Raw genomic sequence first — 17,971 nt, forward strand, 5'->3', positions numbered from 1 at the left:
CACAAAAACAATAAAAACAGGCTCTGACATTCCTAAATATTTTTTTCCCTTCCTCTGGAGTCTGATTTCACAAGCATGAGGCTGAGTTCCATGGGACTATCACTGAACAGGGGGTCAGCAGATTTTATTCTAGCTCCACATTTATAACTTCCTTGCTATGTGCCTTGGAAAAGTCATTTTCACTCAGTGAATTTCAGTTTCTTCTTCCCTGAATAAGGTTTGGATGATTCTAGTCTCCACGGATCTGGCCCTGCTCCTCCTCAGCCCTCATCCCCTATCCCTACCTCATTCTGCTCCAACCACCCTGGCAGTTTTTCTGTCCTCAACTAATGTCAAGCTGTTTCCAGCCCCAGGGGCTTTGCATTTGCTATCCTCCCTGTCATTGTCCTCCTTGTCCAGTTTTAGTCCATCACTTTATTCATTTTTATTTTTCTATTGGTTATATTACTATTTGACTTACTTGTTTTCTTGCTTCTTCTTTGTCACTCTATCTAAAACATAAGCTCTATAGAAGCAGGGCAAAGCCTCTTCCATATTGTTAATCTTCATATCCCGAATGCTTAGAATATTTGATATATAGTTTGTACTCAATAAATAATTTCCAAATAAATGGAGAATTTTCACTAAAAGATTTATTGGAAGAACTCTAGATCTTTTTTTTTTTTTTTTTGCTCGCAACATATAATTTTTTCTCACTTCTAATGTTTCTAAAATTTGGATGTGTCTTACCTTGGAACTATTACTTTATTGTAGTTTTCCCCTCCTCACCCTCCCTCCTCACTGTAGAAATGTGTCTTGTAATTGCCTCTCTCCTGCAATTAAGGAAATACGCTCTGTAGATAAGAACTCCACAAGTCTTCTGGCCAGTGGGGTTAAATTTTTACTTCAGTGTCCAAATGAACTGGCTTGAGGTCTCATCTGTGTATTGCTGGAGGTCCAGCCTTTGTCTCAGATTTCCACCTATTTTTCAGGGGCCATGTTCTCCTGGGCACTATCTCTGAAGCTCAATTCTTCAATGTGCCTTGGAGCCTACAGGCTACTCTCCTTTCTCAGCACTGGTGCCACCACCTTTGGCACTGATAAGTACATTACTTCTCTCATTCCCATTAGAGCACTACTGACAGAACTCGTTGCTTACAGCAGACTTGTGCTAAAAGTTTTTTGTGTGGAGGGAGATGGGACATTTCAAGATAATTACAGAAGCATAACATGGACAATAATTAGAATTGAATGTTATCATAAATGTCCCAAATCCATCTACTAATCCCCTAAATGAGAAATTTCTCACTGACATTTTCACGTTTAGTCTCACTTAACACATTTTTCTCTCTCCATGGCTGCAAATCTCAATTTCCAAATTTTTATTGCTTTTTCTATTTTGAATAGCTTGGCTCTTGTTTTCACATCCTTCTTCCTGATCGTATCCTGTACAACTTCATATTCCACAAGCAAACAGATCTTCAAGGAAATTTTTGTACATAGAACCATCTCCTTCATATAGACCATGCCATTTTCCTGGTAGGCAAAATCACCTGCAGGCAGTTTTTACTTTAAGTAGCATTAGTTTTTTTTTTTTATTTTTGCTACATTAATATACACTATAAACTTATCCTAGACTTTCCATTGCATAGTAGAACATCATTCTGTACCCTTGGTAGAAAACAAAAGTATGACCTTATCTCTGATCTGCTTGGTCTTCACTCCGTAGACAATGGGGTTGAGTGCAGGTGGGATAACAATGTAGAGGTTGGCAGACATGATGTAGAATGTACGGGAGACATTGTGTCCAAAGCGATGGGCAAGGATGGAGAAAAAAGCAGGTGTATAAAACATGAGGATGACACAGACATGGGAACCACAGGTGCCAAGGGCCTTCTGGTGGGCTTCTTGGGACGGGAGGTGAAAGACAGCACAGAGGATGAGAGTGTAAGAAACAGCAATGAGAATTACATCTGAGATGACCATCATAATTGGAACACAAAAGCCATACCAGATGTTGATGGAGATATCAGCACACGCAAGCTGGGCAACACCTATATGTTCACAGTATGTATGGGGTATGATGCGTGTCTTACAGAAAGGCAAGCGTGTGAGCAAGAATATATCTGGCAGGACTACGCAGAAGCTTCGAAAGGAGATGCCCACAACAATCTTGATGATGGTCTTAGGGGTCAAGACAGTGGTGTATCTCAAAGGAGAACAGATGGCCATGTAGCGGTCAAATGCCATAGCCATCAGGATGGCTGAATCTAGGACAAAGCTATAGTGGAGGAAGAACATTTGTGTAAGGCACCCTGGGAATGTGATTTCTCGAGCCCCAAACCAAAAGATACTGAGTGTTTTAGGAACACCTGCCGTAGACAAGATGAGGTCAGTCATGGCCAGCATAGAGAGAAAGAAGAACATGGGCTCGTGAAGGCTACGCTCCACAGCAATGAGGTAGAGAAGGATGCAGTTGCCCACAATGGCCACAATATAGATGATACAGAAGGGAATCCCAATCCACACATGGGATTGTTCCAGGCCTGGGATCCCCATCATAATGAAGGGTCCTGGGTTGTAGTTGCTCAGATTGAAAATGATCATGGCAGACTAGGATGGCACAAATTCCAGGTCCTGAGGACAGAGGATGATAAAGGATAGGTAGGGTAATTGAGTCACTCACTTCCAACTACTCATCATTATTGACTCCTAAAGATAGGGTGACCATCTAATCTATCATCCAAAGTGGGACACCTTTGAAGTAAAAAAAGGTTGGTATTATAATGATGACAGGTAACATGCATAAACCAGGATCATCTCAGATATATTGGGATGTACAGTCATTCTACCTAAAGAGAGTATCTTCTTCAAGCCACCTCTGCTGATCTACATAACTTTTCCCGGCAGACTTCTGGACCGGCTAAAATCATTCTTTTCATCGTACTGTATACCCCTGATACAAGTTAGCAAGTTACAGGGTATACTTTTCTATAGGTTGGTGGATTATAGTTTATATGACTTTATGGACAATATTGGTTACTATATGCTTGATCTGTCATTGTTAATCTCTGCCCCAGGGCAATTCCTCACTTTTTTCAAGGCTACCTGATGACTGTGGCTTTTAGATTTGTGAGGTCAATACCCCTTTATTGCCATCTAAAAATCTAATTCAGTTCAACAAACATGAGCTGAGTTCCTACACTATGCTGGACAAGTCACGTAACTTAAATTTTTAAGTTAGAAAAGTGTCCTATAGCAGAGGCTCATGAGCCTTTGCTCCTCCAAAAAAAAAGCCATTTTCCAGCACCCTATACACTATACAGATGTATAAAATCCTAATACTTTGGACTTAAAAACACTATTAGTCAAGATTTCTGTCCAAAAGGATTGTTTCCTTGTAAACACGCATTCTATTAGATAGACACATAGACCCCAGGACACATACTCTCTCAGATACACATACACACTTAATACTTACAATCTCAAACATACTCTGATCTATACTTACATTCTCATACATTTTACCATCATATATTCACCTACACATAATCTTACACAAACAAACTTCACCTTCCATTTTATCTCTCTCACCCACACATGCACACATGCATGCACATATACATACACCTGCCACATGCCAAGGAAAATATAAATAAAATATTTCATGATTAGATTTTGGCATTTCCATTTGTTTTGTAAATTCCCCAAATCTTTACCCGGGGAGTTCCTTTTTTAAAGACTAGATTCCTATACCTTCTTCCTTCTCCAGTAATGTGTTTACATAGAAAGCTATTTATAATCTACAGATAACCAACTGTACAGCAAGAAGAAGGACTGCCAGGATCAGCGTGTGGTGGGGAAAAGGGTAAAGGCAAAGCTCGTGATGCCCGGACACCTCAGATTGCTGAACTGACAATACCAAAACTCACGTTCAACTTTACCCCTACATCCACTTTTTATCTCATTCTTAGGCCCAGCTCACAATACCTTATACCTTCCATCTCCCAGACCAATGCTTAGTTTCTCCATTCTTCTGCTTTTGGCAAAAGAGAAACAAGATGTTCTCTTTTTTTCTTTCTGAACTTCCCTTATGTATAAATAAAAACACTTTTCTGGTAGCAACTCGAACTCTCCTTGACAATGTCTCCTTAATTCGCATATTCTAGTTTCTGGGAACACAGTCCAGAGTTCAGACAGTGGGCCATAGGCCAGTCCCCCATCTGCTGAGTATTCATGTTCTCCAGCTTAGTCACCTTCATCTCGGTTCTCTTATTCAATGGGGGCCTAGAACTCACTTATTGCCAACAGCAGAGATCTGATTAGGTTGTTCAGCCTTCATGAGGAAAACCCCTCTTTTGTGCTGTTCACATACTCAAACCATATATGGCATCAGCACCCTGAAACCATATACTTTGGATCACAGCTCTTCCAGCTTGTCTGAAGTCATCCTTTATTCATACGTATGTGAGAAAAGTCTTCTCTAGTTTTTCTATTTTCATGCACTTAAACACAACAGATGTTCATAGAGTCATCCAAAAGCATTTACAAACATGCACGGGGCACATGTAAAGAAAGTTAACTCTGAGGCTTGTCATTCTACAGTCAGACAATTTTACAATGTGGGGTGGTCCACAAAACAGCCCGGTCTTTTCAATAAGTCAGTGCCACTTAATAAGGGAAGAGTGCTGAGACCAGCCTTGTAGTGTAGTGGTTAAGTTTGCACGCTCTGCTTCGGCGGCCCATGGTTCACGGGTTCAGATCCAGAGCGCGGACCGAGGGGGCGTGGACTGACAGACAGCTTGTGAAGCCATGCTGTGGCAGCGTCCCATATAAAGTAGAGGAAGATGAGCATGGATGTTAGCCCAGGGTTAATCTTTCTTATAAAAAACGGGGAGTGGAGGGTGCTTAAATGAAGAAAATACTTTTCTAGATTAAAATAAATTTAAGAAAACGAACAATGAAATGCAATCATTGCTTGTATTCTATGTAAACAAACCAGAAACAGAAGACAATGTATAATTGGGGGATTTTAAATATAAACTAGATAACAGATGATATAAAATTATTAGTATTGACTTTATTAAATGTGACTGTGGTAAAATATACACACACGCACACACACACAGGTGTTCACAGTATCTCAAAAAAATATTGCCACCGAGTGTATGCCGTGGAGCCAAAAGCTAAGCACTGTAATCCCAGTTCTGTAATATACTAGCTGTGTGAACTTGGGCAAGCTTACTTGAACTATATGATCCTTGCGTTTCTCATGTTTTAAAAGGGCCTAATATCTCTAATTCTTAGTTATTATTAGGACAAAATAAGGCAAAACCACTCTTTAGTGCAGTGCCCGGCATATAGTAAGGACATAATAAGTTTTACTACTTTTTATTATATTATATTTTATATCATCAGTATTATCACTAGCAGTCAAACTACACAGTGAGGAAGAGAACAGAAATAGATGCATAAAAACTAATAAGAGCACTCAAACCTATCCTTAAGGTTTAGAGCTATGGGTCCTCGTCATATGTCTGACACAGAAATTGCCTGAACAACACTGACCATGGCCATTCTTAACCCAGTTGTATAATTGTCCATCTGTTCTAATCTTTTGGCATCCATTTGACGCCAAGTACAGTATATCCAAGTACTGGAGACCATGACCTCAGCTTATAAATGAGAGTTGCTCAGAAAAGAAAGTTATAGTGTTCAGTCCATGGCTCCTAGAAAATGGATCCCTGAGCTTTTCATTCACTCCTTCTTTCTTTCCAAATCCTGGTCTCAAACACATCCCTTCAAACAGCCAGCACTCACCTAACCTTGGAGATTGGGCCAAATGGAAAGAAAAGAGATTTTGCTAACAGACACACAGAAAATCTGCAAGAGACGCAGACACATCCACCAAAGAAATAAATGGAGGGGAAAAGAAGGGACTGATGGACAGATTAATTGCCTGCTCATTTATTTTTTCTGGCCGTTGCTCAGTGTGAGGAAGACATAGACAGTTATGGCCTGAGGGACCCTGAAGGCTCTCTCTTCTCACTCTCAAGGGATGCATATAAAGAAGTTTATATTAACCCTGCCCATGCCTGGGAATTAACACTGCCCCAGGATGCATGGTTTTTTTCTATTTGCATGAGAGCTGGTGTGCCTGTGGGTGTATGGCTGTGTGTGTGTGTGTGTGTGCACGCGTGTGTGTGTATGTGTGCTCGCACCTATCAAATCAGCTAGGTTTTGAGCTCCTGCTCTCACTTACTAGATAAAAGGCTTTGGACAAGGTACTTAATATCTATAAAAAGGTGATAACACAGTCCCTACTTCTTAAGATTATATATAAGAATTGACAATTAAGTAGGTCAGTGCTTGTGAAAATGCTTAACACAGTGGTGGACTCACAGCGTGCCTGTTAAAATAACTGCATGGCCCACTTCAAGATACTCTACTGCCTTTCAGAATGGGGCCCCAGGATCTGCACTCATAAGCACTACGATGGATTTTTGTGCCCTTTATTTTTCCTGAGAGGACCAATATGTATGTAGATATTGAGCAGAAGAACTAGAAAGCAAGAAAGTTGTTTGGAACCGTCTCTATTGAGGCAGGAGTGGAACAAATCCTGCACACTATTTCCTTTGAAGGACTACGTGTGGATGTTCTTGTTGGGCACTGAATGGCTGCCTCGTCGGAACATCTTTGACTAAATATCCCACTTTAACTTCAAAACCACCGTGCCCCAAATGCATCCACTACCCTCCCAAAGCTGCTCTTTCAGTCCTCCTAAACTCAGCAAATGTCACCTCACTACTCACATGGATTTTTTTTGTTTTTGCCAATTTTATTGCTGGTCCCTCTTAAATATCTCCTAAAATCATTCTCTTCTCTGTCTCCATTGCCCAGCTACCACTATCTCTTACCGAAATCACTCTAATAGCCTTTAAAGAACCATCTTATTTCCATTTTTGTCTCCCTTAGTGCATTTTCTACACTGCAGACAGACTGGTTTTTCTAAAGTTTATATCTGATTCTGTTGTTCTTTAGCTTAAATCTCATTTTATTTTCATCTCAGAGTCTTAACCCTTGCTATTTCCTCTACTTTTATTTATCTTTATCTAAATCTTTGTGTGGTTGTCACATTTTCATTATTTTGGACTCAATGCAAATTGAAACTTTATTATAAATATTTCATTGGTGAAACTATATGTAAATTAATAAAATGCTTTCCTGTGGGAAGACTGTTAGATCTGCCTCTTGGTACTGTCAGGAATCTGGAGGCCCAGATCTCAATTGATACCTAAGAGATTCTTATCCCACAAATCTAACAACGAGGTCGATTTCCCTAGTATAGTATATCCAGTCTCTCTGCATATACTTCTGCAAAGATATTCAACAATAATTCTGAATAGTAGACTCCAAAATTGCTAATTTGTTTGCCTTTATCTCATCCATAGGCATGTTTCCTTCTCGTTGTACTCAGAGCACAAATAATTCAATTTTATTTTTTTTATTTTTTTGCTGAGGAAGATTCGCCCTAAGCTAACATTCAGTGCCAATCTTCCTTTTTTTTTTTTGCTGAGGAAGATTTACCCTGCGCTGACATCTGTGTCAATCTTCTTCTATTTTGTATGTGGTTCACCACCACAGCATGGCCACTGACAAGTGGTGTTCATCCATGCCCAGGAACTGAACCCAGGCCACTGAAGCAGAGCATGCTGAACTTAACCACTAGGCCACCAGGGCTAGCCCAATAATTCCATTTTCAATGGTGATCTTTTCACATCCCACATTGCAAGACTATTGAAAATATGAGTCAAATGTACAACACTATTTTGCTTGATGTACTATCAGTCGAGTTTTCTTGGGCCAGTATTTTTATAGGAAGAGTAGGTATGTTTAAGTCATGGAGATGTCCAATTCTTACCTTCAGTGTACTCTTTCCACTTGTGGAGACATCTGTCTCTTTGACTGTTAGTTGTGTGGAAAAGAACTGGTTATAGGTAATGTGCATGAGTTTTATGTGAACATATGGTCCATACATAAGGTTATACAGAATTTAGGGCTTCATGTTGCCATAACCTGGGCTAATAAAAATGTTTTCTGGTAAATCAGTTAATGATTTTCCACTGGACTGAAATAGAAATGTGCTCTTGTGCCCCTGCCCTCTTTATTTATAATTCACACCTTAAAAATTTGAACTGTACCTCCCACCCTCCACCCCCACTTAAATAACAGCAACAAACCAATTATTATTCTACACATAAATGATATGGTTCTATTAGCATGATTTAGGAGTGGTGCCTTAACAGACAGCTGGCCCTGCTATCTAGTATTGTCATACTGGAGTAAAAATCAACTATTTCAAAATGGAAGTCCCCACAATTTAATTACCAACACTTGTACAATAATTTCTTTAACTTTGTTACTCCTTTTTTTAAATGATTAAGGTGGAAATTTCCTTATACCTGTTTTAGTATTTTATGCATGTTAATTTTGGCCCCTATCAATTATTTGAACTCCCGTTTAGTTATTGTGCACAGTGTGGAATCAGTTATTTCACAGGACTCCTTAGCCCCATGGACAGATATTCTACAGGTCGGTTTCTAATTGGAGTTGACTTTGACTTTCCTTCAGGCAATTTAAGGAATTAGGTTTTTCCTTGGTCAAAAAGGCTGCCCACCTACTGAGGGTTAAAGTGTATGTGAATGGGTAGTATAGAGTGGCTGCTGACTCCAGTGACCACCCACCACCCCCCGAAAAGGCTATCACAAACCCCATAACAAAAACAACAGACTTATGAGTAATGTTCTAAAACAGTTTGGACCTTGTTGCCAACTGACATAATTCTTATGGCTTCCCATTGTTCTTAGAATATTAAACAAACTCCTGAAAATAGGCCAGATTTTTCTGTCTTCTGCAATCTCACCTTTTGTTATCCCTTCTACATAACTGGGCCCCCACATCACTGTTTCCAGTTCCATTCATGCACTGAGCCTTTTGTCAGCTCTTTGTCTTTACATGTAGTAATCCCTCTGTCTTTTCTTTTTTGATTTTTTAAAATAAGCATTCCAAAGTCTATTCATCTGTAAATGTTTACTTTTCTTTATTTCATTTTATTAAGGTATAATTGACAAATAAAATTGTATATATTTAAAGTGTGCAACATGATGATTTGATATACACATGCATCGTGAAATATTTTCCACAATCAAGTTAATTAATACATCCATCACGTCACACAGTTACCTTTCATGTGTGTGTGTGTGTAGTGAGAACACTTAAGATCTACTCTCAGCAAATTTCAAGTATACAATACAGTATTATTAACCATAGTCATCATGCTGTACATTAGATCTCCAGAAATTATTTATCTCATAATAGAAAGTTTGTACTCTTTGACCAGCATCTCCCAATTCCCCACCCCCAATGAGCTGCTGACAGCTACCATTCTACTCTCCATTTCTATAAGTTCAATTTTTTTTTTCAGATTCCACATACAAGTGATACCATGCAGTATTTGTCTTTCTCTGTCTCGCTTATTTCACTTAGTATGATGCCCTTCATCCATGTTGTTGCAAATGGCAAGATTTCCTTCTTCCTTGTTGCTGAATAATAGTCCATTGTACGTATATATATGTATGTACCACATTTTCTTTCTCCATTCATCCGTTGGCGGACACTTAGGTTGTTTCCATATCTTGGCATTTGTGAATAATGCTGCAATGAACATGAGAGTGCAGATATCACTTCGACATACTGATTTTATTTCCTTCAGATATATACGCAGAAGTGGGATTGCTGGATCATATGGTAGTTCTCTTTGTAATTTTTGGGGGGCAACTTCATACTGTTTTCCATAATGGCTGCAACAATTTACATTCCCATCAACACTGTACAAAGGTTCCCTTTTCTCCACATCTTTACCAATATTCGTTATTTCTTGTCTTTTTGGTAATAGCCTAACAGGTGTGAGGTGAAATCTCATTGTGGTTTTGATTTGCATTTCCCTGACGATTAGCCATGTTGAGCCCTTTTTCATGTACCTGTTGGCCATTTGTATGTCTTCTTTTTTGGGAGAAAATGTTTTTTCATGTCTTTGGCCTACTTTTAATCAGATTATTATTTTTTTTGCTATTGATTTAAATGAGTTCCTTTTATATTTTAGATATCAACCCCTTTTCAGATATATAGTTTACAAATATTTTCTCCCATTCTGTAGGTCGCCTTTTCATTTTCTTGGTTTCCTTTGCTGTGCAGAAGCTTTTCAGTTTGATGTAGTCTCACTTGTTTATTTTTGCTTACTTTACTTGTGCTTTTGGTGTCATATCCAAGAAATCATGGTCAAGGTCAAGGTCACAGTGATTTTCCCTATGTTTTCTTCCAGGAGTTTTACAGTTTCAGATTTTACATTTAAGTATTTAAACCATTTCAAGTTAAGTTTGTGAGTGATGTAAGATCAGGGTCAAGTTTCATTCTATTGCATGTGGATATCTAGTTTTCCCAACACCATTTATTGAATAGATTATCCTTTTCCACACTGGTGCCTTTGTTGACCATATATGCCTGAGTTTATTTCTGGATTCTGAATTCTGTTCCATTGATCTATGTGTCTGTTTTTATGCCATACTGTAATCACCATACTGTTTTGATTACTATTGCTTTGTAAAATAGTTTGAAATCAGGAAGTATGATGCTTCCAGCTTTGTTTTTCTTTCTCAAGATTGCTTTGGCTTTTGGGGGTCTTTTGTGGGTCCATACAAATTTGAGGACTGTTTTTTTCTATACCAGTGAAAAATGCCATTGGAATTTTGATAGGGATTGCATTGAATCTGTAGATCTCTTTGAGTAGTATGGACATTTTAACAATATTAAATTTCCCAATCCAAGAACGTGGGATATCTTTTCATTTACTAGTGTCTTTTTTCAATTCCTTTTACCAATGTCTTATAGTTTTCAGTGTACAGTTCATTCACCTCCTCTGCTTGAATCATACCCTCCTCCATCCCCCACTTGACTGACTCTCTTTCTTAGAGAAAATGCAATTTCTTTCAGAAAGAGCCTTTCTGAATACCTAATTTGAAGTTGGTTTCTTCCAATAGTATCTCTTCAAGAGCACTGTTTTTTAATTTTTGTTTGTCATAAAATCTAATGCAATTTGAAGTTATATGTTCATTTGGGTGTTTACATGATTGAAGCTTGGCTCCCTCACCAGGTTGCAAACTCCACTAGGATAAGGGCCATCTCTGTTTTGTTCAACATGGTAAACAGAATATCTAACACAGTGTTTCAGGTATGGAAAATGTTTGACAAATATTTGCTAAATATTGTTGTAAGAGTGAATTAATAAAAATTGCCTGAGGTCCACTCAGTTCTTTGACTATCTGGACTAAATATCTGGGCTAAATCAGACCTAAGAAGGTTAGCATTATGTTGGCTCCCTACAGAATTTTTAGCTTTTGTTGAATAGTAATTTGGAATGTTATAGTGCTTTGTATGGAGGTAAGGAACTGAAGAGTCCCATTAAACTGTATATTCTATAAGAATGTAATTAATTGCATTACTTGGTACCTTTTCTCTAAGAGCTCTCTGAAGACATCTCTATTTATTTTTCATGTCAGAAGTGTTTTTACTTCTCTGAACAATTGACTGGCTTTTAATTTATAGGCACTGTGACTTAGGTAACTAAATCATGCTTAACTCGCACATAGACTAGAGCTGAACTCTTGACCCATGTGTAATTAGAGAATAGGAATTCATGGTAGGTGGAAAGTGGATTAGCCTATTTCTTGTCTTATTTTTTTAAAATCTTTGTTTCTGTTTTTCTTCTTGTTTCTACTTTATCTTCCACTTATACTTCATAGTATTTTTGTTTATTATGTTCAAAATACATCAAATAATTTTGGAAACAACATGTGTGGCTAATGTCACACAGTAAAAGAATATATACTCAAACTTTAGTCTTTGAGTCCAACAAACGTATCTTTCCTATTAAATTATAGGTTGAGGGTTATTGTAGTAGTATAAATTTAGTGACAAGTGAATGGGGTGGTAGGATAGGGGAGGGAAAACAGTCTAGAAGTAGAGAGACTGTGTAGAACGCTGGAATTTTGATTTGGATGAAAAGTGATGAGCGTTTGGATCACTGTGGTAAGGGAGGGAGGTGCTCACATTTGAACCCAAGAGGTTGTTTAGAAAGAAGATCTAGGCTTTGAGGACATATTAAATATTGGAGGAAATTAGACAGCAACTATTATTAATACCTGGCAAACCCCAAAAATAGTTATTCCTTGACTGATTTAGTGACTGAATGACTCACTATGACCAAGTTAGACATACTGGATTTGAAAAGATAATGAATCATACAAATAGAGATACATTTTTGGCATGGGACTATATCTCTTTTGAGATAGAAGAACGAAGAAGAGATTTTGGGCCACCAGTGCTTCCAATTGGTCAAATTTCAATCCCACATCTTAATCTGTACATGCTTTTCCATCTTATTGTCCATAAGAATTTAGCTTCCTCTTTTTATTCATTCTTAGGGTATTCTGACCACTCTCATCTCATTTGGCTTTCTCAAGATTGAGTGACAAATGAATTTCGGGTTTCAAAATTGCCCTCTTCCTTTGTCCAAAATAAACATCTGCACTCTTAATTTAAAAATTTCATGATTATTTGGCATTCGTATATTTGATAAACATTGCTTATGCACCTGGTACATACCAGGACCTGCATTTGATGCTGTCTAGAAATGGATTGGAGTAACCAAACTAAAAATCTAGAACCTCACAGAGTCATCACAGTAGAAATTCCTTGCTCTACTATAATGTATAAACTACTATGATATATAATCTGAAAAAAAAAATTCAGATTCCTTAGGAACATATTTATAACGAAAAAAAGATGCTGATCATTTTGTTTTCATTAAAAGGTTTGTAATCACCTTACATCAATCATAAGGAATTGCAAAATTTTAGTTTCCAGAAATAAAAAATATATATATTATTTCCTAGATTCAGAATATTTTTGTAACCGAGATGACTGAGTAGACTTCTGTCTAAAATAACAAAGAAAGCAAAACCACTGGTCTGATTAACAAGGAAGTTTTTCATCTGTCCCTTCTCTGGATCGTTGTCTACAGGTTCAGTCTTTAACCTGATATACACTAGGAACTTGCCCTGCCTCCCAGACTTCAGGCATATGTCACTGGGACCCCTTAGGAAAGAGCAGAAGAATGACTTTGCCCCGGATCTGCTTGGTCTTTACTCCATAGACAATAGGGTTGAGTGCAGGTGGGATGATTACATAAAGGTTGGCAAACATAATGTGAAAAGTATGGGGGATATTATGCCCAAAGCGATGTGCAAGGATGGAGAAGAATGCTGGTATATAGAACATGAGGATAGCACAGACATGGGAACCACAGGTGCCAAGAGCCTTCTGACGGGCAACACGGGATGGGAGCTGAAAGATAGCATGGAGGATGAGGGTGTAGGAGACAGCAATTAGGATCACATCTGTAATCACCGTCATGATGGGAACACAAAGCCCATACCATATATTGACGGAGATGTCAGCACAGGCAAGCCGGGCAACACCTATGTGCTCACAGTATGTATGAGGGATGATATGTGTCCTGCAGAAGGGTAGATGATTTACAAGGAAAACACATGGAACAAAAACACAGAAACTTCTAAAGGAAAGTCCCACAACAATTTTGACAATAGTCGTGGGGGTCAGAATAGTGGTATATCTTAAGGGTGAGCAGATGGCCACGAAGCGGTCAAACGCCATTGCCAACAGTACAGCTGAATCCAAGACAAAGCTGTAGTGCAGAAAGAATAATTGGGTGAGGCAACCGGGAAAACTGATCTTCTGGGGACCAAGCCAGAAGATGGTAAGCATTTTGGGGACACATGTGGTAGACAATGTCAGGTCAGTAATGGCCAACATAGAAAGGAAAAAGAACATGGGTACATGAAGACTATGCTCCACGGCAATGAGGTAGAGAAGGATACTATTGCCCACAATGGCCACAAAATAGATAAGGCAGAAGGGAATGCTGATCCAGACATGGTACTGCTCAAGTCCAGGGATGCCCAAAAGGGTGAAGGCATCTGTGTTGTAGCTACTTAGGTTGTAAAGGACCATTGAGGTCTGATGAATAGCTTCTATATCCTAAAAACAAATTATGTATAATGAACACGAAAAAATTGTATGATAATTACTTTCTCCACCCTCTCCTTATGGCAAGCTCTCCTCTTTCCTATCTGCCAAGAAAGAACTTCCTATTCCTATTAAGAGCAATGCTCATCACTTCAAGAAAGATTCCCCAGACCCAATACTCCTGGCACTAATCACTCATTCACTCTTAGAATCTTCTTCAAACTACATAAAATGCTATTCCCATTTTAATGACTGGATTTGCCCTGGATTAATGTAATTTGTTGCTGTATAGATGTGAGTATGGAGAAAAACAATCTAACCACATGCAGAAATAGAAAGAAACTTAAAAAAGTGGGGCACAATTGAGAAAATAAGAAGAAAATTAACAATTCCAGACTCCTACTATGTGCTAGGCTCTTATAAAGTATTATCTCATTTTAAACAATCTTCTGAGATACCTATTTTTATCCCTCCCCCCCTTTTTTTTTTTAGTAGAAACTGAAACTCTAAGAGAGAATCTTACCTCAGATCTCGTCTTTAGTAACTGGCAGAGCCAAGATCATTAGATTCCACAGCCAGTACTCTTTCATGCTGCTGTCACACACCAGGTGACTGCCTCAACACACTGTTAGATGCCAAGAATTGAGAAGATACAGAGATGTAGAGATGTAGAGAAGGGTCTAAGGAAAAACATAACACTGGAACTGTAATTTGTCCAGCACATTCAACCCTACCCTAGTTGCTGTGATTTTCCTGATACCCCTGACACTATGGAGCCTTGGGATTTGCAGATCAGAATGTTGTCTGAGACTGTGATGTTTGATGTCTCACCATGAATCTGAGAATGGATATGTAGCTTAGCCTCCAGCCGACTCTTAGAATTTAATGTGGAAATTAGTTCAAGTGTGCTTCTGATAAACACAGCGCTGACCTTTAATGGAAACAATATAGAATTTATATATTCTAAATTATAGGTCAAGATAAAGGCAAATAAGCTACTGCATAACAAGAGTTAATATTTTCTGAGACCCTTCAATATACTACACAAATCTAAAGCTCTTTTCAAGAAATCACTTCTAGGGGCTGGCCCGGTGGCGCAAGCGGTTAAGTGCGCGCGCTCCGCTGCGGCGGCCCGGGGTTCGCTGGTTCGGATCCCGGGCGCGCACCGACGCACTGCTTGGCAAGCCATGCTGTGGCGGCGTCCCATATAAAGTGGAGGAAGATGGGCACGGATGTTAGCCCAGGGCTGTCTTCCTCAGCAAAAAAAGAGGAGGATTGGCGGATGTTAGCATAGGGCTGATCTCCTCACAAAAAAAAAAAAAGAAATCACTTCTATAAACCTCTTAACAAACCTATGAGATAGGTAAGAATGTTATCCACTTTTTAAATATGCAGAAACTAAGGGAGAGAGAAGTTGAGTAACTTGCCTAAGGCCACACAATGAGGAAACAGTAGAGCTCAGAATCAAAGCCAAGGAGTCTTTTCCTAGACTCCTGTGCACGTAACCAAAAATCTTTTTTGAGTATATGGCAAATAGTATACACATGATATCTGTGTAGCAAAAGATATAAAATTAAGTCACATAGAGAAAACTGTATGCGTAAAACAAATTAGCAGCATAAAATCAAGCATATCACTTACAATTTTAAATGTAGATTATTTAAACTCCTCTACTTAAAAGCATAGATATGAATGAAGTCTGTTAAACTAAAATCCAATTGTATGTTGCTCACATGAGAAAGACCTAAAACAAAATGACCCTGAAAGGATTAAACAAAAGGATAGACAAGTATACTTCAGACAAATTTAAATACAAAGGAAGCAAGCCCAGCAAAATGAAAATCATAAAAAGGAAAATTTAATTTAAAAAGCATTAAATGAAGCAAAAGATAATTTGTACTATTAAAATGAACACTCCTTAATGAAGGTATATGTCATACCACCTCCAGACATCTCTTCTTAGCACTCTTATTTAAAATAAATGCTCCTTAGCAACAATCTATTCATTTACAAACTTTCTCTCTTTTCTTATTATCTTTCACAGACTTACTTATAATTCCATTGATTCTTTAAAGACACATTTATAACTATTAGCTGCAGCAAATTTAACATCCTTGTCACTCACCTACCCAAAACTTTTTCCTCAAAGTAGCATAATATCATCCTCCATGGCTTTACTTTGGTATTGAAGGTCAGCCACCCAATTCCAGGGCCATGTCTTGGAAATACTGTAACCTAACATTGACTAATCTCATAAATCACAAATTCAGACATTCTACTTTGTGTCTGTTCGCTTATGTGGTTCACTTATTACCAATTTGTTCTTCAGTCAACAACTTTGAGCCCTCTAGGGCATTGACTTTTTCACTACTATTCATTCAGCACCCAAGTGTCTTTGCATTCCTCTTTATCTAGGTTAAATTCTATGATTCATCATTTCAACCACTTTTACAAACATTTGCTTGCCCTAGCTCCACTGACCTTCCATCACATATGTGTGGCAAAACTCAATTCCTAGATTAATCAATCTAATATGTATTCTAGGTCATTATGGAAAAACACTTCTTAACTAGGCATATGGGCAAGCTAGGCTTGCCCTAGCTCCACTGACCTTCCATCACATATGTGTGGCAAAACTCAATTCCTAGATTAATCAATCTAATATGTATTCTAGGTCATTATGGGAAAAACACTTCTTAACTAGGCATATGGGTATTCCCATGATTTCATGATCATCATCCTTAAACTTAACGCTTGACAAGCCCAGTGTTTCAATAACATGATCTTGTTCAACTCAATCTCCATCTACGACTTTCCTCCAAGCACAACCACCATTTTCAACTCCCTCTTTCTTAACAGGTAATTTTTTAATTTTATTTCTCAGAAAAATTAGAAGCCATTAGATATGAAACCATGTAAGAAAGCATCACATCTGTATACTTATATATATTTCAATATCTAGTCTCTACCTGTTTTTTTTTTCTTGCTACAATTGGGAGGGAAAAAAGTCTCTTTCACATCTGGGGCCAAAAACAAATGCATACCCTCTATCTCAAGTCTTCCCACCTTGTCAGGTATCTTCTATTATCATTTATTTTCTTTCTTACCTTTGTCTTCAATCTAGTCTTTTAAAAATTCTGCTCCTTCAGGATTTACTCAATTAAAACATACTCAAATATCTTCCAGTCTAAATTATGAAGAAATAATTATATTCTCTTATTCACAGCCAAGGAGATAATTGTCTACACTGCTTATCTCTATTCTCATCTGCTGCTTACCCTTTAACCCATTTAATCTCATTTTTGTTCTCACCATCCCACTGAAGCCACTTTCACTAAGGTCACTGATGAAGTCCATGCCCCTAGTTTCAATCCTTGCTTGACTACTCAGCAGCATTTGACACCATCGATCTCTTCAATCTTAAAACATTCTCTTAATTTTTTTTTTTCTGGTGAGGAAGATTAGCCCTGAGCTAACATCTGTTGCCAATCCTCTTTCTCCTGAGGAAAATTGGCCCTGAGCTAACAGCTGTGCCCATTTCCCTCTATTTTATATGTGGCACACCTGCCACAACATGGCTTGATAAGCAGTGCATAGGTACGTGCCAGGGATCTGAACCTGCAAACCCCAGGCCGCCTAAAGCAGAGAATATGAGCTTAACCACTATGCCACCAGGCCGGCCCCCATTCTCTTAATGTTTTATCACAACACTCTGAATTTTTCTCGAACATCGTTGGCATCTTATCTCATCCTTTGTCTGTTCTTCCTATTCTGTCTCTTAAATCCTGGTATTCCTCAAGGTTTTGTCTGAAGCCCTCTTTTGTTCTCT

General features: G+C 38.3%; 2 protein-coding genes across 2 annotated transcripts; both read right to left on the minus strand.

Moving 5' to 3' along the window:
• Positions 1–1,638: 1,638 nt before the first annotated feature.
• On the minus strand, positions 1,639–2,598 carry LOC131408060 (olfactory receptor 52H1). Its single transcript, XM_058544625.1, has one exon. The coding sequence runs from the start codon at positions 2,584–2,586 to the stop codon at positions 1,639–1,641; it is 948 nt and encodes a 315-aa protein (XP_058400608.1). The 5' UTR covers positions 2,587–2,598.
• A 10,581-nt stretch (positions 2,599–13,179) lies between these two features.
• Positions 13,180–14,127, minus strand: LOC131408061 (olfactory receptor 52H1-like). Its single transcript, XM_058544627.1, has one exon. It carries the CDS (start codon positions 14,125–14,127, stop codon positions 13,180–13,182), a length of 948 nt encoding a protein of 315 aa, XP_058400610.1.
• Between the last annotated feature and the right edge of the window lie 3,844 nt (positions 14,128–17,971).

Source organism: Diceros bicornis, chromosome 7 (assembly GCF_020826845.1).
Source record: "Diceros bicornis minor isolate mBicDic1 chromosome 7, mDicBic1.mat.cur, whole genome shotgun sequence".
In the NCBI taxonomy this organism is placed as follows: Eukaryota; Metazoa; Chordata; class Mammalia; order Perissodactyla; family Rhinocerotidae; genus Diceros; species Diceros bicornis.